The sequence below is a fragment of the Rhinatrema bivittatum genome, chromosome 6 (assembly GCF_901001135.1).
Source record: "Rhinatrema bivittatum chromosome 6, aRhiBiv1.1, whole genome shotgun sequence".
Lineage (NCBI taxonomy): Eukaryota > Metazoa > Chordata > Amphibia > Gymnophiona > Rhinatrematidae > Rhinatrema > Rhinatrema bivittatum.
This window is the reverse complement of record NC_042620.1, coordinates 282,631,221-282,654,908: the sequence shown is the minus strand read 5'-3', so window position 1 is coordinate 282,654,908 and position 23,688 is coordinate 282,631,221. Positions and strand designations below refer to the sequence as shown.

General features: G+C 45.2%; 1 protein-coding gene across 2 annotated transcripts in view; it reads right to left on the bottom strand.

Moving 5' to 3' along the window:
• The window catches only part of OPHN1 (oligophrenin 1), a 235,543-nt gene that overhangs the window by 14,029 nt on the left and 197,826 nt on the right, over positions 1-23,688 (bottom strand). For both annotated transcript variants that reach the window (XR_003857530.1, XM_029607285.1), the window contains 3 exons: positions 19,757-19,815; positions 19,442-19,547; positions 12,773-12,932 (listed from right to left, as the gene is read on the bottom strand). Coding sequence is in view for 1 of the 2 variants with exons in the window: in XM_029607285.1 (XP_029463145.1) it covers positions 12,773-12,932; positions 19,442-19,547; positions 19,757-19,815 (325 nt within the window). In the remaining variant the exon portion in view is untranslated. The remainder of the gene's footprint in view (positions 1-12,772; positions 12,933-19,441; positions 19,548-19,756; positions 19,816-23,688) is intronic.

The following is a 23,688-nucleotide window of genomic DNA, read 5'->3' as shown; positions in this document are numbered from 1 at the left end:
GAAGTGCTGCTTCACATTTCTGCCAATGCATCACCTGCTATTCCAGTATTGAGAACCCTCCATACACCTAGCTCTGCCAATGCACCTCACTCCTGCCCTGAAGCACCCCTTGCTATTTCAGTACTGAGAATCCCACATTCAGCTCTGCCAACGCACCTTACTCCTAGCTCTGCAGGACCCCCCCCCCCCCCCGGCTATTCTAGCTCTGACAATGTATTTCAGTCCTGTCTTGCAGTACCCTGTTATTCCAGTTTTGAAACCTAAATAGAGAGGGCCCGATACTGAAAGCACGTTTAGCACTGGATAGCCGGATAAGTCACTTATCTGGTTATCTTTTAGCCAGCTAATTTGTGGGCGAATCTGAGCGGCACAACCTATCCAGTTAACTTAATCGGATAAGTATCAATAATTGTTCTTATCCAGTTAAGTTAGCCATCAAGACTCCTGCTGCTTATTCCAGACACAATCTCAGGACCTCTAACAAATATTATTAACAGCCTTCTAACTCAAGGAAGCTACCCAGACAGCCTAAAAACTGCTTCTCTTAAGCCCCTCCTCAAGAAACACAATCTAGACCCTAATGTACTAGCCAACTTTAGACCCATCTCCAATCTACCATTCGTTGCCAAACTTACAGAGAAACTGGTAAACACCCAGCTTTCAGAATATCTAGAGGACCATAAGATCCTATACCCCTCGCAATATGGCTTCCGGAAATCACGCAACACGGAGACCCTCCTCATTTCGCTTACAGACCATATTATAATGGGATTAGACAAAGGACATTCCTTCTTATTAGTTCTGTTAGACATTTCGGCGGCATTTGACACAGTCAACCACACCATCCTCCTGGATCGCCTTGAGGATATCGGCATCTCCGGATCAGCCCACAACTGGTTCAGGTCCTTTCTCAGCAATAGGACTTTTAAAGTCAAAATCAATAACAAGGAGTCACCTCTAACAAAATCTTCCCTTGGCGTACCACAAGGATCCTCGCTATCTCCAACCCTCTTTAATATATACCTCCTCCCCCTCTGCCAACTACTGACAGACCTCAACCTAATTCACTATCTGTACGCAGATGATGTACAGATTCTAATCCCAATAACAGAATCCATCTCAAAAGCTCTCACCTACTGGAATAACTGTCTTCTATCCATTACTAATCTACTCAACAGCTTAAACTTGGTCCTCAATGCCTCAAAGACGGAACTTCTCTTCATCTCTTCAAATGAAAACAATCTTCCTCCACCTTCACCGCACAATGCTCACATCACCTGTACGCACGTTAGAGACCTTGGGGTAATAATAGACAATCGTCTAAACCTTTAAAAAATGGTCAACACAACTACCAAAGACAGTTTCTTCAGACTACAGGTTTTGAAACGACTGAGACCACTCTTATTTTTCCAAGACTTCAGGACAGTCCTCCAGGCTCTTCTGTTCGCCAAAATAGATTACTGCAGTGCCCTCTTTCTAGGCCTCCCTAAATCTACCACCAAACCACTGCAGATGTTACAAAATGCGGCAGCGAGACTGCTGACCAACACCAGCCGTGGTGAACACATCTCCCCCGTCCTCAGAAACCTACATTGGTTACCAGTAAATTTCAGAATCCTGTACAAATCTATTACCCTAATACACAAAACCATCCATCAGCAACTCCAACTCGACCTGGATATCCCTTTCAAACTCCACTCCTCTAACAGACCAACGAGAGATATCCACAAAGGCACGCTGAAATTTCCCCCTACTAAAGCCACTCGCCTCTCTACGACCAAAGACAGAGCTTTTTCAATTGCAGGCCCAGCTATCTGGAACAATATCCCAGCAAATCTCAGATTGGAACCCTGCCTCTTAACCTTCAGAAAAAGACTAAAGACGTGGCTCTTTCACCAAGCCTTCCCAGATCCACCGGATAATCACTAGTTTGAGCCTCACTTCTTACAAGGACTTTGACACACTTCCTCCTGAACAATGGACACTGGCATTTCCTGGTTAAAGCATATGCTCTAACCCGTTAAATTATTCGTATCATGTTATATTTATTCTACCTGCCTCTATCTTCCTTCCAGCTTGTCTTTAAGCCTCCAAGTTTTCCATACCTTGTTGATTGTAACTTTGACTTATTCCTTTTCCTTTGTTATCTATTATTTACCAGAATTGTTACCTCAGTTTTACCCTTTGTTAAAATGTAAACCGATCCGATATGGTTATCTACTATGAAGGTCGGTATAAAAAACTGCTAAATAAATAAATAAATATTTAACTTATCTGGCTAAGTAGGGCCTTGACCGCGGATATTCAGCGGCATAGCCACTCAACTGAATATCCCTTGTAACCTAGCCAGATAAGTCATATCCGGCTGAGTTACTTACCCAGCCAGCACTGAATATCGGGCCTAGAGATTCTGCCTGCCATACACCTAAATGCTGTCTTACAGCACCCTCTTCAGTCTACATCAACAATCCATACACCAAACTGATTTTACTTGGGACCTCAAGTGGAGGCGAATGCTGATTCTTCGAAGGTAAAAGAATAAAGCGTTAACAACCTACCACCACAGCATTCGCTTATTACTTTTTAATAAGTTACGCATTTTTTATTTTTTTTTTGCCTCGTCTAGTCTCCAAGAAGATCGCCTAAAGCAATTCGGGTCCTTTGTTGGCTAAAGAACTCTCCTGAGATTCACAAGGGGGAAAGGCCCCTGCTTCCCTCCACCCTTACAGAAGCAGTCCAGCCTCCTTCCCTTGCCATCTGAGGCCCAAGCACATGACCTCAGCAGCACTCATGGACCTTAACGAGCAGCCCCCAAGTCCCAGTCTCCCGCACATAGCACGCCACAGGGCTGGCCCGGCCCTAACTTTCTCTTGGAAGTAAAGTTATAATCTGACTTGGAGGTAGCCCAGCCCGACTTGTGCAGCGTGTTCTAGAGCAATCACACCACTTTCACCCCATGACAACTTCTCATTATAATGCAGACCATGTACCTGCCATTCCTGCAACAGCTCAAGCAATCTAATAAGATTTACTTTGAACACATTCAGGTTAACTTTAGCATTTTTTAATATTCAAAGTTATTTGAGAGGGATGGATTTAATTAAATGTGTCAATACTAACATCTGAGATGTTACATCTAAGCCTTGTATTTATTTCCTGGTTTTTATCCCATGCTGCCCCCTTGTGGCCTCAAGAGAGCACACGCACAAAATAACCAGCTTCGGCTCCATTTTTACAAAAGGGCTTAGCGCCTAATCTAAGATCAGATATTCAGCTGTTTTTAGGAATTTAGAAGTGGGACTAACTACGGGAGTTTAAATTAAAATTTAAGGGGGTCTATATTCAGAAGCACTTAGTCAGACAACTCATAAGTTATGCGCCCTAATGACGACTTTTGAATATTTCCCCCACTTATCCTGATAACCTTTAGCCGGATATCTCATTATATGGCTAATATGTACCTGGATAACTTAGGGGCGTTATGAGGGAGTTTCTGGGAGGGGTTAGGTTAGCCAGCTAAGTTTTCCCAACCCTGTCCTGGGGGCCCACCAGCCAGTCGGGTTTTCAGGATATCCACAATGAATATGCATGAGAGAAAATCTGCATGTTATGGAGGCAGCGCATATTCATTGTGGATATCCTGAAAACCCGACTGGCTGGTGGGCCCCCAGGACAGGGTTGGGGACCACTGCCGTAGAGCAGCCCTAAAGTTAGGCATATAAATTTATCCGGCTATCTTTACGATATACGTTTGTATCAAGTGCAGCTGCAAAGTTAGCCGGATACATTTTATCCGGCTAACTTTGCAATCCAGCCAGTGGCTGAATATGGACCTCAAGGTGACTAAACCTGAGAAGCCTAGTGCTAGGCGGTTAAGTCCTCTCTCTCCCAAAACAAAAATTAAATAATGGGACTGAAAGTCTGACCCCCCTCATGTTAAGCAAAAAATAAACAAACTAGCAGGCCCGACAGCCCCTCCCATGACCCTCCCTGGCCACTCCAAGAAGTTCAGTAACTAAACCTGGATGCCACCGTTTTTCGGTCCTCCAGGCTTGCTATCTACATCGCTTGGATGCTGTTGGTGTTGCTTTCAGAACAATGGTAAACACCAGGCTTGGAGGATGGTAAGACCATGACCTCCCGGTTTAGTTACAGAACTTTCTGAGGTGGCCAGAAGGGCTGAGAGGGGGGATACCTATAAATGCACTCTAGGTTTCTTTTGTTTTTACTCTTTCAGTTGGCGGGAGGGGGGATTGGAAGGTCTGACAGCCCTACGATTTTACTGGCATCCAGTGAATGAGAAGGGGATTGCGGGCAGCCAGATTTAGAGCTCCAAGCAGTGAAAGTCGGTGATAGACACCCAACTTCCTCCCCTGGACTGTCCAGGGGAGGAAGTTGTTTTTCTGGGCATCCCCTGGGATGCCCAGAAAAAAAAATGTTAAATTGCCAGATCTAGACAATTCTTTTGAATATGGGCCTCATGGTGCTGATAAGATCTATGAGCACAGCTCACAAATGAGAAACATGACATTTCCTCTGCTCACTTTCCCTTTTGCCTGCACCTCTCGCTTTGCCCTCACTTCCAAAGAGGTAAGGATCCTCTGTGCTTAGCCAAGCTGCGATACCGCTGGGAGGCTGCTCCACACACTATTCAGATTACCATTACAGCGAGTTACGATAAAAATATAGTGACATCCAATACACGCAATCAGCAAAAATCATCAATCACAATAAATACTAAAACTCCTATAAGCAAACCTTCTAACTCAAAAAGGAAAGTTGCTTCTCACCTGCTAATTTTTGTTCCTGAATTACCACAGATCAGTCCAGGCAAGTGGGTTTTGCATCCCTACCAGCAGATGGAGGCAGAGAATAAAAACTTTTCAGGCACTGCTACATAACAGAGAGTGTCACCTGCAGTCCCTCAGTATTGACCTGTATCCAAACCAAGAAGAACCCCAAACTCAAATTTAATGAACAATGATCCCTATCAGAGTGATCACGATTGGGGGCCCCTGATGTAGAGCCCTCACATCCAACAAGGACATGAAAATCTAACAGTCCTAAAAACTCTAACTATATACATTTAAAAATCATAAGCTGTGCAAAACAGTTGTCACAATCCTGTCAGTCTTTCAGAACCAGGAGATGGGGCTCTGGTCTGATCTGTGGTACCTTCAGGAATGAAAATTAGCAGGTAAGAGCCAATTTTCCTTTCCAGTTCATTCCCCAGATCAGTCCAGACAAGTGGGACGTACCCAAGCATCCCTACCCTGAGCAGGCCACAGAGAGACCTGCTGTCAGAACACTCTCACCGAAGCTCGCCTCCACTGGTGCACATCTAGGCGGCAATGCCTGGGGAAAGTATGAAGGGAAGACCATGTCGCCTCTCTACAGATCTCGAGGCGAAACCAACTGACACTTCGACCAAGAGGCTGCTTGTGCTCTAGTAGAATAAGCTCACAACCCCTCTGGAACTTTCCGGCCTTTACAAAGAGAGGCCGAAAAAATAGTCTCCTTTAACCACTGAGCAATAGTGGCTTTAGATCCTTTGGCTCCTTTATTTGCACCCTCAAACAAAACAAACAGGTGATCTGATTGTCGGAAACTGTTAGCAACCTTAAGATAATGCATCAAGGTCCAACGCACATCCAATAAGTGAAGTTCTCTTACATGCACTCGCTCTGTAGACAAATCCAGAAACACCGGCAATTCCACAGTCTGGTTGAGATGGAAAGAAGAAACCACTTTCGGCAAAAATGAGGGTATGATATGCAAAGTCACTCCATCTCCGAAATCTGCAGAAAAGGGTCCCTACAGGATAGTTCCTAAAGCTCCAAAATCCTTCTAGGCAAACATCGCCACCAAAAACACCACCTTCAAGGTGAAGTCCTTCAGCGATGCCCTCCGTAAAGGTTAAAAAGGAGGACCACAAAGACATTGTAAAATCAAGTTCAGATTCCATGATGGACACATTCTTCTTCACAGGCAGACACAAATGCTTGCCCCCCTTGAGAAAATGTATTATATTTGAATGAGAAGCCAAAAGTCTTCCCTGTAACTTCTCCCGAAGACAGCCCAAAGCCACCACTTGCACCCGAAGCAAATTGTAGCCAAACCTTTTGACAAGCCCTGTTGCAAAAAGGCCAAGATGTGCGGAATATCCACCCGTAACGGATCCAGGCCTTCCTCCATACACCAGGACTCAAACACTCTTCTTACCCTGACATAAGCCAGTGAAGTGGCTGGTGTCCTTGCCTGTAGTAATGCAGCCACAACCAACTCCAAGTACCCTTTGGATCTTAAACGTTACCTCTCAAAAGCCAAGCCACAAGACAAAAGCAATCCACCCAATCTGAAAAGATAGGTCCTTGCCTGAGCAGGCCTTGCAGATGAGCCAACCATAGGGGTCCATCCACATCAAGCTGAATCAGATCCACGAACCATGGATGCTGCAGCCACTCTGGTGCTACCAGAACCACCCTGCCTGGATGTCGTTCTATGTGCCGCAACACTCAACCCATGAGTTGCTATGGAGGAAACATGTACAGCAGGATTCCTGTTGGCCATGGAACCAGAGTATCAGTCTCTTCAGCTCCTACCTCTCTTCTGCAACTGAAGAACGCGCTGCCTTGGCATTGCTTCGTGTCACCATTAAATCCAGCTGGGGAGTACCCCACCTGGCTCGAATGAGACCCAAAGCCTCTGCTAACAGCTCCCATTCCCCAGAATCCAATTGCTGCCTGCTGAGAAAATCCACCTGTACATTGTCCACTCCAGCCACATAAGACCCTGCAATCCCTTTCAGATATTGTTCTGCCCAGACAAACAATTCCTGAGCCTCCAGAGCCATACCTCAACTCTTCGTCCCACCCTGCCGATTGATACACGCCACTGTTGTTGCATTGTCCAAAAACACTCTGACCATTTAACTCCAAACCTGAGGAAGGAACTCCACCTTCCTTCGCAGGGCTTTGGAACTAACACCAATGCCCTGCGAACTGCCCTGGTTTCTAAGCAATTGTTGCTTCTTCTGGCAACCACAGTCCTTGTGCCATCCACCCTTGGCAAAAAAAATCCTCAACCTCTGAGGCTGGCATCTGTATTCACCACAACCCAATCCAGAACCTCCAGATCCACTCCCTTCTCCAAATTGGGCTGAGACAGCCACCACGAGAGACCACCTGCGACTGTAACTTCAGAATCCTCTCTAAGATAAAAAAAAAAACACTGCTCAATCGACTGTTGAACATTACTCCCAAGTCTGGGCTGGAACCAGGTAACGTTTCCCTAGGCTCACCACCCAGCCCAAAGATCGCAACATCTCCAGTACCCTCCGAACCGACTGATGATATTCCTCTTCAAACTTTGCTCAGATAAGCCAGTCGTCCAGATAAAGATGAACTAGGAGCCCCCTTCCCTTTGGAGCACCGCCACCATCACAACCATCATCTTCGTGAAAGTGCATGCCGCTGTCACTAGACCAAATGGAAGGGCCTGAAATTGGGAACGTTGCCCCAGCACCATGAAACAAAGAAATTTCTGATGATCCATGCATATGGGAACATGCAAATATGCCTTCGTTAAGTCTAGCGAAATCAAAAACACCCCTTGACATACCGCCGCTATAACTGTCTGTAATGTCTCCATATGAAAACGGGGCACTCAACGCCACATTCACCTTCTGTAGGTCAAGAAAGGGTCAAAAGATCCCTTCCTTTTTGGGAACTACAAAGTAAATCAAGTACCTCCCTCGACCCTGCTCCGTTGATGGTACTGGAACTATCGCGCCCAACTGTTGAAGGTGACACAACGTCTCCCGAATGGCTTCCTGCTTGCCACGGGACATGCAATGTGAGAAATGAAGGCTTCCCTGATGGAGCAAGAAAATTCTAAAAGAGTAGCCATCTCTCATCACTTTTAACACCCATTGATCCGAAGTGATCTTGGTCCACTTCTCGTAAAATTGTGTTAGGTGTCCCCTGACAGCATCTCCAAGAGAGAGGATCAACTTGGCTTCACTGCAAAAACTTAGTAGTTCTGGTGCCCTGACCAGAACTATCCCTGAAGGGTCTGAGGGAATCCTGATAGGACTGCTGCCTTCCTGCTACCTGCTTCTGCAAGGATCATGCACGCGCATGTTATAAAATTGGATGTGAATGCGGATTCTAAAATCTGGCGCACATGTATGCGCAAAAAACAAATTCTCTAATAATTGAATATACACATACATACAGAGAATTATATAGAAGTTACAATACAATATTGTGCAACACTTTTTATTATTGTATCAAACATGTAAACATGTACACCATTAAAATTCGTAAATAACAATCACCCAACCATTCACACATTTAAAAAACAAAAACTAATGACACAATGTAATTTTTACAATTCAAAATGCAAGATACCACATCTCAAATTCTCTTAATGTAGAAGCACTTTTCTTCATAGAGTTTCCAATATTTCAATTTAACCACTTATTATGTTTAGTATACACTCCAAATATTTATATAAAGTGTGCGAGTGCTACTTTTCTGCACTCACACAACCGCTGTTTGCAAAATTCCACAGCTTCTCTACTCAATCTGTGCCAAGGGAACTACTCCTTTAACACTCCATCCACATACATGTGGTCACATGTATGCGCAGCCATCCAATTTTATAACATGCGCGCAAGGATGCCGAAGAGTTCATGTTGGGATGAAACTATCTCGTATCCCTAAACTGGGTGCGAGCTGGGAAAGTCTTCCTGCCAGTCTTCTTATCTTCTGGCAGTTTGTTCCCCTTTGACTCCCCCAAATGCTTCATCAACTGCTCCAGATCCTCTCGAATAAAAAACTTTCCTTTAAAAGGAAGATTACAGAGTTGGACTACATATCCGCCCACCAATTCCATAACCAAAGAAGTCCGCGCACTAATACTGCAGCAACCATATTTACTTATTTTTATTTATTTATTTATTGCTTTTATATACAGTCAATCTATAGATACAATCTTAACGGTGTACAGGGTAACAACAATAAACCTAAAATAATAAATTACAGTTTTAAATCCTTATAAAAGTAAAATAAAAGTAAAAATAAAAGTAAAGGAATTAAAATCATGCAAAGTAATAGACAACTAAAATAAAATCTCAAAAGTAAATTATTGCAAGTGTGTCTGGGCTGCTAAAAATTTAAGTATCGTATGCCTTTTTAAAAAGCCAAGTTTTTAATGTCTTTTTAAAAGCCTTTAGATCTTTTTGCATCCTCAATTCACATGGTATTTGATTCTACAATTTTGGGCCTGCGATAGAAAACGCTCTCTCCCTGATTTCTGATAAGTGGGCAGATCTAATGGAAGGGACTGATAAGAGTCCTTTGTTAGCCGATCTTAAGTTTCTTTCCAGGGTGTGTAGATGAAGTGAGACTGAGGTCGTGATCAAATCATACAATGCATCACCACAAAGGCAGCCATGGCCTCAACCTGGGTCACCTGCCTAGCATCACTGGAATCAGTTAAGGTCTTCTCCTGAGTCTTCTGCATCCAATGCAAACAGGCCCTTTGCCTGAGGCTACCACAGATTGCCGTCCATACACTCAAAGCCGAGACCTCAAACATCCTCTTCAGCTGTACTTCCAGCTTACGTTCTTGAGCATCCTTTAATGCAGCCGACCTCGCCACTGGAATGGTCATCTTCTTGGTGACCGCTGACACCTCAGCATCCACTTTAGGCAAGACTAGCAGTTGCAAATCATCCTCTATTAAAGGGTATAACTTTGCCATTGCCCTGGCCACCTTGAGCCCCATTTCCAGAAAAAGCCATTCCCGGTTCACCAGTATCTTAACCTTCTAAGGCAGCAGAAAGGCCTTTGGTGGGTCTCGTAGCCCATCCAGCACGGGATCACCCCTTCATTGTCTAACTCCTCCTGAATCTCCTTAATACCCAGCTCATTTAGCACCTAGGGAATAAGGGACTTCAACTCATCTTTGTGAAACAGATGAACCACACATGAGTCATCGCCCTCCACAATCAGAACCTCATCTGGGTCCACAAGATCCTTATCCCTGTCGCGGTTCCTACCCACCATGTCACTTGCCAGGTCGTCTCCAGGATCATCCCCCAGATCAACACCCAGCCCATCCTGTGAATCATCTGATTCCTCAGATTCACCATCCCCATTAGGATGGGCAAGGCCCAAACGGCGAAACAGGACCCCCAATCATCTGTTTGAGGATCCCTTAGACCTCTTAGAAGAACGCTGTGGCTGATGATTCAGCGACTGTTTGCCTCCTGCACTTTTCCTGGCCAGATAGGCCTTGTGCAGACGCAAGACAAAATCTGTGGTAAAATCATCCACATCATCGTCCCTTTTATTTGGCACGGGTCCCTCAGCCTGAACCATCCTCCCCCTGATCATCCAACCTGATCTGGCTTGCAGGCGAATGCAGGGGGGGGGGGATGGGGGGGAATCCCTAGGCTCCCGAGAGTTTGCTTGTCTCTTCCTGCAGCCTTCATCCTGCCCACCAGGCTGCAAACACCCTCCAGGGTTTCCCTGACAGGGCCTTGGGAACAAGTGGCTCTCCTAACACCTTCAACGCCCTCAGGGGATCCTTCCCCACCCCCAGCACATTCCCTGTATAGTATTTTATTTATTTTAAAAACTTTTTTATACCGGCATTCGTAGGACACATCATGTCGGTTTACAAAAAATTGAGAAGGAAAGGAAATTACAATGAACAGGGGAGGGGATAACTGGGTGAATACACAAGTATAAGAGAGGATAGTTAACAAGCAGCGATACAACTATTTGCATTCGATTAGGATTAGATATGCAAATGAACTAATATACAATGTTACACGGCATGTGCACTTGATACTCTTAGCATATGAAACTTATTTACAGTAAAACGGGGCATGTGCACTTGATACACAGGGATGGTTGCAGGGGTGGGGGTGTGGGGGTAGGGGGAAGGGGGGAGTGGGGAGGGTTCTGGGGTGGTTGATAAGGATCAGGTAAAAGGATATAGGCTAGGTTGGGATTTAGGTGAATCATAGAAAAACAGCGGTTAGGATTGGGTGGATTTAGGGTAAGCTTGTTGATGGCTGAATCAAGTATGGCTGAATCAAGCCAAATGACTGGCGCCACTGGCCTGACACAGTTTCCCACTAGTGGAAACCACCGCTGGTGCCATTACGCTCTCATGTGGCTGAGACTGCCTGCCGCACTAAAATGTCGTCCCGATCGTGGCGCGAATTCACAGCTGAGTACACAGCCCCGACGCTCTGCCAGAGCTAAAAACACTGCCCTGACTCTCCGGCCAGCATGAAAACTCAGTCTCTTCCCCCTCAAAGGCCCGCTATGCTCCTGCACAGCCCGACGGCCAGCCGCTCACTCCTCACTTGTTTTGGGGGTTTTTTTTTTTTAAAGACATAGCGGCCATGAAAGAACAAACCCCAAGCAAAATAATTAAAGTACTTCCCTGCTACAGAAAACCTCAGGGAAGAAGCCTTCAGGAGGACATAGGGAACCAGGACTCCTGGCTTTCAGACCTCTGGATTTTGCGGGCTAAAGCTGCTCAGGGTTTGCCAACACCCCCCACTCACCCATCTCAGTCTGAGGGATGGTCCTCGAAGCTACCTAACACCTCAGGGAGCATCTCCTGAAACCTTCTTTTTTTCTCTCTAAACTAATCTAAACTTTCTTTTTCTTTTTTTTTCCTAACTCAGACTGCAGGTTTGCACCTCTACCATCTGTTGGAGGCAGAGAAATACTGAGGGCCAGTTATGTAGCAATGCCTGAAAAGTTTTTATTCTCTGCCTCCATCTGCTGGTAGGGGTGCAAAACCCACTTGCCTGGACTGATCTGGGGTACGAACAGGAACAACAAATTTATAACATGTCTCCTTCTGTTACTCCTTAGTCCAGCATATCACAGACTTTTATCCAATATGACCCCATTTTAACACTTGAAAATGCACAAAACCCTTGATGCTGACCATAACAAAATAGTAGATCTCCCCTCCTCTCCCCCTGCATATCTCTATTCTGCCTCCCTTCCTTCATCCTAAGCAGGGGAAGTGGTGGCGACAGCAGCAGTCAGCATGGAGCTTATAAGCCAATGCAAGCTTGCAGACCATGGCCCTTTCATGGAGCTTGCCATTTCAACAATAGAAGGGTTTGTGGCCTATGAGTGTGCACTGAATGCTACTGCCAACTATAGGCTGGAGGGCCAAAGGGAGGCAGAAGCAGAGGTCCATGTAGAAAGAGCAATCCTGTTTCTTATGACCCAATTCACAGATTTTATGACCTCATTTAGGGTCATGACCCATAGTTTGGAAACTGCTGCCTTAGTGTATCCCTCTCCACCCTCAAAACAAGACCCCTTGTTCTAAAATGTCCTGTCATTTTGTGCATTATTCATACTTTTCAGGTATTCTCCTCACTGTTCATTATTAAAAAAAAAAATGCTGGACATTTTACCAGACTTCCAACCATTTCCACCAATAAGAATTTTCACAATTGCGCCTCCAAAGCCGGGTCACTGCTACAGAGCGCTGCAGGATGTGCCCACTGGCTTCCGTCCATCCAGAGATCTAAGCCTTACTTGGCCAAGCAGCCTTCCAGAGCACACTCATATGACTGTGCTCACTCTAATGTCATCACCTCACCTCTCTGGAAGTGCTACGGTAGTGACTCCCACTCTGGACTATATTTATTGTGAGATTGTGACCGGTGCATGTTTCAGAGTGGATCTACAAGCTCCGCAGCATGGAACAGGTTTCATACCTTGTGACAGTGTTCAATAAGGATCTCTACCACAATGTTTTGGAACTTGATATTCATCATGGCTGCAACAGTGTCCTCCTGCGCCCTCAGAAGTGTGGGGCCAAATATTACCCCCATGTTGGATGGTGACATCAGATTCTCCTTACTGTACTCACATACTCTGAGGGAATAAAAGAGACATGAGAGAAGGGGTGAGAGGAAAAAAAAAAAGGGAAGGGGAAGAGAAAGGCATTAAAAGAAGACAGTGGAAAAGGGAGGTGGGGGAGACAGGATGGGGGGAAGGAGATTTATTTATTTAAAAGCGTTATATACCGCTCATACAATAGAGTTAGATCAAAGTGGTTTACAAAGATACATTCATAATAAAAATACAAAATCACATATAAAAAAAATAAAAAACAAACCATAGAATAAGTTCAAAATGTCAAAAATAGAAAAATAAGGAGAAGCATGCCTTGAGAAAAAAGCTAGTAGGAACTCAATTTGCTGTAGTTGAATTATAGGCAATGGAAAAAGCAGAGTTACTTTCCTGTAACAGGTGTTCTCCAAGGACAGCAGGATGATAGTCTTTACACATGGGTGACCTCATCTGATGGAGCCAGGCATGGAAAACTTTTACCAAAGTTTCTATAAACTTTGACAGGTACACTGAGCATGCCCAGGATGCTGCTAACCACATGTCCACGCGGGGTCTCTCTTCAGTCTTATAACGTAGAGTTCACGAAAAATAAAATAAGAAACCGAGAGGAAAAAACCCAACTCTGCAGGGTGGCGGGCAGGTTTTGTGAGGACTAACATCCTGCTGTCCTTGGAGAACACCTATTACAGGTAGGCAACTGGTAATCCTTGCTTTCTCCAAGGACCAGCAGAATGGTAGTCCTCGCACATGGGTAATCCAGGTCTGATGTGATCGAGGTCCACTGATCTGCAAACAGCTGGAGTTGACCCTCCCAACGGGGGGGGATGATGCCTTGTGTAGAAGGCTGGCTCATGCTCCCTGGCCACCAGTCAAAACCCCGTGGCAGCATTCAGCAGCAGAACTGTGGTTGCCCGGGGTGGTTGAGGTTGTCTTGGCCCCGCCCTGGGAGTAGGCCGCTGAACCCTGGACCTGGGTGTTGGTGGGTAGTATTTTCGAGGCCTATAAAAGGGCCTCTTAGGGTACTGCTGGGGGGGCTTCTTGGGTGGCAGAGGTACTGGCTGATAACTGCTGAAGAGTCTCTTGATTGTCCCTTCAGTTGTGCCACCGCCTCCTTAATTCTGTCTCCTAACAGATTTTCCCCATACACGGTAAGTCCGCCAGATGGTCTTGGACCTCAGGGCACAAGTCTGAGGCTCGCAGCCATGCCATTCACCAGGCTCTTATGCCCACTGCAGCGGTCCTCATGGCTGTCTCAAAGACGTCATAAACAGAGCGAACCTTATGGTTATCACACTTCAAGCCCTGCTGGACGATAGCCTGAAAATCCTCTGGAATTGCTGCAGTAGGCACTCACTAAATTCTAGAGCCTGTTTCCACAGGTTCCTGGAGTATTTCCCCATGTATAATTGATAGCAAGTGATCCGGACACACAACATAGCGCCCTGAAAAAATTCCAGTGTCCTTGAGCATCAAGGGCTCTATGCTCTCACCCTGGGGGAGCCAAGGCATGGGTGTGGATCCTTTTTGCCTTCTTCAGGGCTGACTACCACCATCGATTGGTAGGGGAGCTGACTGCGCTCGAACCCGGTGGACGGCTGGACTAAGTACACTGCGTCCATCTTCCGGTTAACCGGTGGTACCGAGATGGTGTGTTCCCAAAGGCAGGTTACCAGCTCCTTAAAGATGTCATGGACTGGTACCGCCACCACCTCTTTCGGGGCATCCATGAATTGCAGAATCTCAAGCATCTTGTGCCTGGTATCCTGTTCCGTTAAAAGTTGGAAAGGCATCGATTCTCCCATGGCCTTTACAAAACCCGCAAAGGAGAGATCCTACGGAGGAGATTTTCATTGCTCCTCCAGTGGAGAGGTCTCAGATTCTTCAGAGTAGAATATAGATGCCTTAATACCTCTTTAAAAGATAATGTAGCTAAGATAGAAGTTCAGCAGAAGAAGATTAACAATATAGATAATCGTGTTAAGGTTATAGAAAATATTCAAGAACATCAGAAAAAATGAAATGGTACTTCAAAGAAAGATTGAAAGATTGGAGAATAATGTTAGAGCATTAAATTTAAGGATAACCAATTTTCCTATTTCTGACTATATTGGTCCAATTAAATTGTTTAAATCTTATGCTACAAAAATTCTTAATATACCTGAACAGGGATATCCAGTAATTATTAGGGCTTTCTATTTAGGATTAAAGAGGAAAGGTCAAGAAGAAAAAATAATAGTTACTGAAAGTGAGAAGGGAGAGAAGCAGAAAGAACATCAGTCAGATATAGAAATTAATATATCAGATTCGCTGCAAAAGTCTCAAGATGAACTGGAGATTAAAAATAGAAGTACTCTCTTAATTCAATTTGCCTTCATAACTGATAAAGACAACATTTTGAAGTTATTCTTTTGTAATAGAATGAAATTATTTTATGGGCAGAAAGTTTGGATCTCCCCAGACTTGGAGAAAAATACTCAGATACGTAGGAAAAAATTCCTGACCTTAAAAATAGAAGTAGTTGATAAGGGGGAGTTTTTCCTGCTAAAATACTCCTGTAGATGTGTAATCAAATAAGGGGGGAAAGATTATTCTTTTCTGGATCCGGAACAACTGAGAAATCTCCTTGGAAATTTAGCTCCGGTTAATTAGTTTAGAAGGGGATCCTATTGTATCTTACTAAAATGGAAAATTACAATTTAGAAAATTTGCTCTTTTTTTAAACTATGAAAGATTCTCTAATTTCCTGTGGTTAGAAGATCATATGCATCAAATTATTTCTTTTGTTAAATACAATTTTATTGGCTTAATTATTGATGTACATGCTCTGTAATTGCCAACAAGATATTTCAGTAATTCTTGTAATGTAGTGTGAAAATTCATAAATAAAAAAAAAAAAAAAAAAAAAAGAATATAGATGCCTCCCCTTCCCAGGGGTCATAAGGGGCCCTCCCCTTCACTGCGACCCTCCGGGGAGGCAGGTGGTCGAAGACTCAACAGTGGGTGAGACGTGGGTCTCGAGGGCACCAAGAGAGGAGCCAGAGGCTTCGATGGGCCTCGCGGTCGTAGGAGCGCCAATGGATCCAACAGCGTCGGCAGGATCAGAGGCATCGAAGGCACCGGTGGAACTGATCCCAAGGGTCCTGGGAGGTGACATAGCACCATGCATCCCCGGGCTGCCATCGAACCCAATGGCCCTTCCTCCTCAGAGGAATCTCTCGCCGGTAGGGCCGGTGGCAGTGACAATAGGGTCCCTTTGGCAGCGAAGGGGCTTGGGGCCCCGGAGCCAGCTGCGTCAGTAGGACACCAAGCAGCACATTGAGCCATTCCAGTAATGGTGCAAGCACCAGTGGAGAAGGCTCTTGAGGTGGTGGCGGTCCCGGTGGAACCGGAGGCTCAAAGCTCTAAAGGGTCCGGCTGACCACCAACCGTACATGCCTCTCTAACTCCTCCTCAAAGGCAGCCGAGGACAAAACAGCTTGAGGAGCAGCAGGCAGAATTGGGTCGTCCCTGGAGCACCAAGCCCTCCACCAGAGTCGGTGGAGGCCACCTGGAGGCATCGGAGGGAATTGCTTCCTCTGCCCTGAACCTCTTCATGGGAGGCACAGACATCAATGACTGCCCACGGTCTGGCTTAGATGAGAAAGATGATCGATGGCAGTGTTTCTTCAACCTTTCTTGATGGTCCCTGCAGTCCTTGCCTGAAACTGATGGCAACGGCGAGGAACCCGACCAAGATCAAGATGACAAAGACTGCGTTCGGTCCCCTGCCCAGAGATCGGGGCCGTGTAACGGAGGAGGGTGTGATCCTGATGGAGTCGAGACCGGGATCTCTTTCCCGGTCTCGACTCCCTCGAGCCTCGGGGACCGTCCCTCAGCCTCGGAGACCTCCCGAGTGGAGGACGGATCCGACCACTTGGACCCGAAAAGTTTTTCCATTTTATCAAGATGGGCCTGACAACCCTTGAGGGTCAACTGGGCACAAAGATCATAACTGCAGACATCATGGGATGCCCCCAGACAAAGGACACAGACCTTATGGGGTCTGTGGTGGACATGGTCTGGGGGCACTGGCAAAAGCCAGTCAATCCCATGGAAAAAAGTATGTGTTTAAAAAAGGATTGGATAAGTTCTTGGAGAAGTCTAATACCTGCTATTAAGTTCACTTAGAGAATAGCCACTGCCATTAGCAATGGTTACATGGAATAGACTTAGTTTTTGGGTACTTGCCAGGTTCTTATGGCCTGGATTGGCCACTGTTGGAAACAGGATGCTGGGCTTGATGGACCCTTGGTCTGACCCAGTATGGCATTTTCTTATGTTCTTATGACACACGGTCAATGGTCAGGGGGCATCGAGGAAGGAAGCAGTCAGCGATAGACTGCAAAACACAAAGTACTTACCAGATCACTGAAAACAGGACCTGGAAAAGGAGCGAGGGACCCTACACGACAAGTGGAGAGAACACACTTCAAAAAAAGCAAAACTGCTCAAAAGAAGCGCAAGCTCTGCTACCGCGAGCCGATAGGTTCACAGAAAAGAAGAGACTGAAGAGGGACCCTGCATGGACGTATGGTTAGCGGCATGCTGTGCCGGGCTTCTTTGGATGATGTCACCCATGTGTGAGGACTACCATCCTGCTTGTCCTTGGAGAATAAATGGGTTTTTAGGTTTTTCTTGAATTCCTTGGTGTCTGTTAGTTGCCTGAGGAAGTTCGGAATAGAGTTCCAGAGAGAAGGGTCAGAACTGAAAAGGTGCGTTTTCTAGTGAGATCAAGCCTGGCCACTCTAATAGAGGGGACTTCGAACAGACACTTATTCACGGAACGTAGATGTCTGGTGGGTTGGAACATGCGGAGAGAAGTATGTATTTATGTATTTATTTATTTATTTAGGCGTTCTATATACCGTCATTCCAAAAGAAGATCACAATGGTTTACAAAATTAGTGTTAATATTCATGGTCAACATTCACATACTGTGTGAACATTCATGTTCTGGGTCAACATCATCATAGCCAAATGACAGATTGCTTGTGTATGAGCTTGTGAATAATAGAAAGAATTTTGTATGTATCCGTTAATGGAATAGAAAACCAATGTAGAGAGCAGAGGACTGGGGAAATATAATCTTTAAGTTTTGTACCTGTAAAAATGCGAGCAGCAGTATTTTGAATCTGTTGCAGGGGACGTAAGGTGGAGTCTGGGAACCCTAAGTATACACAGCATTGCAATAATCTAGTCCGGTGAGGATCAGAGCCTGTAACACGGTGCGGAACTCTTTAGAATATAGTAGAGGTTTTAAGCGTTTCAACAAATGGTTCTTATAGAAGAAGGGGTTTTTTTTTGGTTTTTTTTTAACCACTGATGAGAGATATTATGAGACATAAGGGCTGATACAGTGGGAACAGCAAAACAGCATAAGGGCTGATACAAATGGGAACAGCAAAATTTAGTTAGCCCGTGTTTGGCCGCGCGTTTGACGCACTATTTTTACCCCTTATACAGTAAGGGGTAATAGCATGTTGAAAACACGCGGCCAACCACCCCCACCCCCAAAACTAATAGCGCCCGCAACATGCAAATGCATGTTGATGGGCCTATTAGTCATTCCCATGCGATACAGAAAGCAAAATGTGCAGTGAAGCCACACATTTTAATTTCGGCCAGCACCGGGAATATGTAAAGAAAAGCAGAAAAAACTGCTTTTCTGTACATCCTCCGACTTAATATCATAGCGATATTAAATCGGAGGCCCCAAAAATTTTAAAAAAAAAATTTTTAATTAAAAAAAATAAAAATAAAAAATCTGCCCACGGTTGGAAGACGGACGCTCAATTTTGCCGGCGTCCGTTTTCCAAACCCATGGCTGTCAGCAAGTTCGAGAACAGATGCCAGTAAAATTGAGCGTCGGCTGTCAAACCCGCTGACAGCCACCGCTTCTGTCAAAAAGAAGGCGCTAAGGACGCGCTAGTGTCCCTAGCGCCTCCTTTTACCGCGGGCCCTCCTTTGCATGCGGGCCGATGCTGAATCGCGCGCCCAGAATACTGGCCTGTGTGTGTGTTGGGAGAGCAGGCGCTCGCCGGCTCCCCCGCGCTTCTTTCTGTATCGGGCCTGATAGATAGGTCAGAGTCTAGAAGGAAGGTGAAGAAAGAGAAACACGAGTAATCCAGAGTAAGAGAAAGATGCAGCAAGACAGAGGGAAAGACAGTGACAGCCAGTGACACTAAATAGATATTAGGTCTGACACACTTCACGTAAATGAAGACTATGTCCCAGTATCACTGAACACAATCTGTGCTTCAGTTCTTTGCAGATGCTTGGGAGCCTTGTTCTGGCAGAGTTAAATGTCCAGAATAACAGTACAAAATCTGGCTCCTGCTTGACTTTCTGTACTAAGCAAAGGAGCCATTAACTGATGGCTATTTTGGTTGTAAGAAAAATAGAAAATGAAGAGTGCTATTCACATTTTCTGGGTGAGAAAAATCAGCCAGGACTGTGTCCGAAGGATAGAATAGACGGGATGTGCAGATTACCTGACCAGGTGTCGGATGATCAATTCCAGCATCTCACGATTCTTATCAGGTAGTTTATAAACCAAAGAATAGATGGCCCCCAGTCGATAGTCCAGATTTTCTGATTCTGAAATGAATGGCAAAGACCCCTGGTTAGGTTTCATGATCTCAGCTGATGGTGCGCTCAGGCCCTGCCCTCCCCTAGGATACCCAAGAGTCTCAGTCCTTCAGGAGACTGCTCTCGTGCTGGAAGAACAGCACAAAGGAGGTCCCACACCCTAGTCAACACTATATAAGAGAAATACGATTTTGTTTCTTAGATAAAGACAGACTCACTGGCAGCGGAGACGAGCTCTCTATGAAGTCTGTAAGTCATCACAGGCTCCGACAGATTCCTGGAGGGCACGGAGATGCAGAATTACTCCCTCGTCACAGTGAGCACAATAATAAGAATCATCCTCTGGGGTACACACAGCCTCCCCCCCCTCCAAAGACAGCTTCCTTCCCTCCTCATTCTCCCCCCACTGCACATGCTTACCACACGTTTATCCACACAGCCACCTCAGTTCTGCATCTGCTTTAACAGCGTAACCTTCCACTTTGTGCCTATGAAAAACTCTCTCAGAACTGAGACTAAGGCTTCAAATAACCACCAGAAAGGAGTAATACACACACACAACTTGAAAAACAGCATTGCAGCCCATTTTCTGCACACGGCTGCAGGCTGGCTCCATCTATTCCCAGTGTTACCACATCCTGTTTTCCTAACTGGTCCATGCATGGAAGGGGGATACAGCACCAGGACTGGTAAAAGCATGGAAGCAGCTGGCAAACATATTCCTGCTGAGCATGTGAGATCCATCTAGGCCCGACAGATCTCACATTACACTTCCCCCCTCAACAGCGACATGCAAACAAGCAACACATCACTGGGGCACTCTCAGGGTTGGTGAAATGGGAACAGCAAAATCTCTCAGGGATCAATGTTATTATCCCAGAGGATTTGTAGCCACCTGTATAGTTTTACCTTGCATTTCTTTTAGTGTTTGGACTGGTTTTAACCTTTTCATCATCATCATCATGGTTTATTTATTACATGCAAGGGAGTTTCAAGCGTGTTATAAATAGAAAGGCTGAACAGTACAATACAGTAATTCTAGTGTAGGATGCACATTAAATATAAAGAAACATTTGGAATAGTAGTGTACAGTGGTTAAATAACATTGCCAAGTAACTCAATAGATAGTGGAGTACAGTCCAAATGTAAACAGTGGAAAGATGCTGTCAAGAGTAGTGAAGTACAGTCTAAGTATAAATAGTGCAGAAACAGTCTAAGAAGTTATATATACAGAGAGATCCATATTAGCCACTATGTGGCTCGGCTACTTAGCCAGATAAACGTTATCTGTCTAATTTAGCCAATATAAATTTAGTGGCACAACTGTGCTGCTGAATATATCCAGCCATCAAAGAATTATCCAGATAAGTTTATCCAGCTAACTTTAGGACAGCCCTATGTACTAACCAGATAAGTTATCCAGCTAACTCAGATATTCAGAGCTAGTCGAATAAGTTATCTGGCTAAGTGCAGTGGCAAGGGCTTGAGGGTCGAGGTCAAGGCGCCGGAAACAGAATCGAGAAGCAGAAACGTGATCAGACAGGCAGGATCAAGGCAGGCCGAGTTCATTCAAGATCAAGAGGCAGGCCAAAGATCCAAGCAGGCAGAGTTCATGTAGCGATGAAAGGCTAGCAGAGCAGGCATCAGGCGAAGGAAGAATCAGGAATCTGGCTGGGTCTCGGGAAAAGTGAAGAACAGGAACAGCAACAGCAACGTGCAAGAACTCGAGATTGCAGACCTGATGCTCAGGCATCAGCTCAGAAACCTGACCTTCCTATTATATCAGAGCAGTGATGATGTTATCAGGGCGAGCCACAGGAAATTCTGGGCACTGGGCCTATAAAGCTGCAAATAGGGGTGGGGGCCTTAGTCAGAGCAGCCAGCAGCAGCAGATCAGGACACCGGGAACTTTGCTGGACTCAGCCCCCCTCCTCCAGAGCCTCTTTTAGGCTTATGGGGAAAAAAGGTGGTGAAGTTTCTTGACTAACAAGGGGACATGGAGGTTTTCCACTGGTTTCCATGATCTCATCCTTGGGTCCATACTTTCCAGTCAATTAGGTAATAAAGTTTGTTTCTCACCATCTTGGATTTAATTTCATTGATCTCATATTCCGTGTCAGAGGCAAACAAAACATGGGTAGGAGATCAGAGGTTTAAGTAGGGAAGCATTAGCAATATGGAGGGATGATTTTATAGGTCATCGGGTTAAGTTGTTGTATAACCTGGTACGGTCTGATAAATCTAGGAGCAAATGTAACGGAGAGCACCCCGAGTCGAATGTTTCTGAACTCAGCCACAGCTTATCTCCAGGGCAAATTGTGGTGCTGGTCTTCGCTTCCTAACCATGCACGTTTTGCAACAATATGCTGCTTTTCTGAGGAAACTCTGGGTATTTTCCCAAATCTCCAGCAGATGGTCTGCCGTAGGAGTCTCCGTGAATTGGAGGGGCATAGGTATTTTAAGATGTCTCCTGTACATGATGTAGAATGAATAGGATCCTGAAGATTCACTAACTCGATTACTACAGCAGAATTCAGGCCAAGGAACAACTGCACCCAGTCCCTAAGGAAAGTCTTAAGGACCTGGTTAATCCTCTCCATTTGACCTTTAGTTTGGTAGCGACAGGACACGCCAAAACTGATGTGAACTGCACTCCTCTATCACTGACTATATGATCAGGAAGTCCATGTAACTAGAATATATGGTGGAGGTAGTGGTTGGAGAGATTTAAGGCTGTGGGTAAAGTAGCAAGTGGGACAAAATGGGCCATCTTGAAAAAAATCGGTCATCATCCACCCAGATGACAAAGAGGTCCATATTCAAAAGCATTTAGCCTGCTAACTCAGAAGTTAGCCAGCTAAATTAATATCTGGACACTTATCTGGCTAAAGTTTATCTGGCTAATAAGATAGCTGGCTAGAATTTAGGTAGCTTAGGCCCAGAGTCATCAAAGTGCTATATTTATCATGGGAATATGGCGTGTTAGCGGAAGTGATAAAAACTTTAAGATAGCCAGCTATATTCAGCAGTGCGACTGTACTATTGAATATGCTTCCAAAGTTAGCCGGATAAGTTTATCTGGCTAACTTTGCTAGCTGGACCATGTCTGAATATGAACCTCAGTTTGTCCAGAGGAGGGAGGCAGATTGTTTATAAAATCCAGAGACAGATGCATCCAGGGTTTCTGGGGCACTGGTAGAGGTTGGAGTAGTCCCACCAGTCTGATGAGAGGTTTTATTTTGCACACAATTTATGCAAGAGGATACATAGTCCTTGGTCAAGCTGGGCCACCAGTAATTGCAGGAGATGAGGTCCAAGATTTTTCGTATCCCTTGATGTCCAGCCAATTTAGAATCGTAGGCCCATACAGCTGGAATGACCATGGCAATCTCAGTCGAGGGAATGAGATATCACAGGTTGAAGATGTCAGTGGGATCAAAAGATCGAGAGAGTGTGTCAGTTTTAATGTTCTTCTCAGCTGGCCAGTAAGTTAGACAGAAGTCAAGTCTAGCAAAGAACAAGGACCTGGCAGTTTGAAGGTATAGTAGGTTCTTATGGTTGGAGAAAATGGTAAAGGAATGTCATCACCTCCAATAGATGATGCCATTCTTCTGTGGCTAATTTGATGCCAAGCAGCTCTCAATCACCAGTGCCGTAATTCCTTTCTATCACTAATTTGCCATTGTGGGAGGACTGCAAAAGCACGGCTCCTACACTCACAGAGGCACTGGTAATCTCCAACACCAAGGGCTGTTTGGAATCCGGTCTTTGCAGTACAGATGGCGAAAGGAAGGCAGTTTTCAAGAAGGCAAAGGCTTGGGTGGCTTTGGATGGCCAGTCCTTGGTCTTAGCACTCTTTTTAGTGAAAGTAGTAACTGAAGCAACGAAAGTAGAATAATGATGAATAAAATATTTATAGTTGGTGAATCTTAGAAAGCACTAGATTGCCTTGAGGCCCATTGGCCACTCCATAATACCAGATAGCTTGGAGGGGTCCATTTGCAAACCTTTTGCAGATATAATGTATTCCAGGAATGGAAGCTCTAACTTGTTCGAAGGTGCACTTCTCTACCTTGGTGTATAGAGCGCGAGGAGCACCATTTTAACATGAGCGTGGAGCGACTGGAGACCATGTGAGAAGAGCAGAATG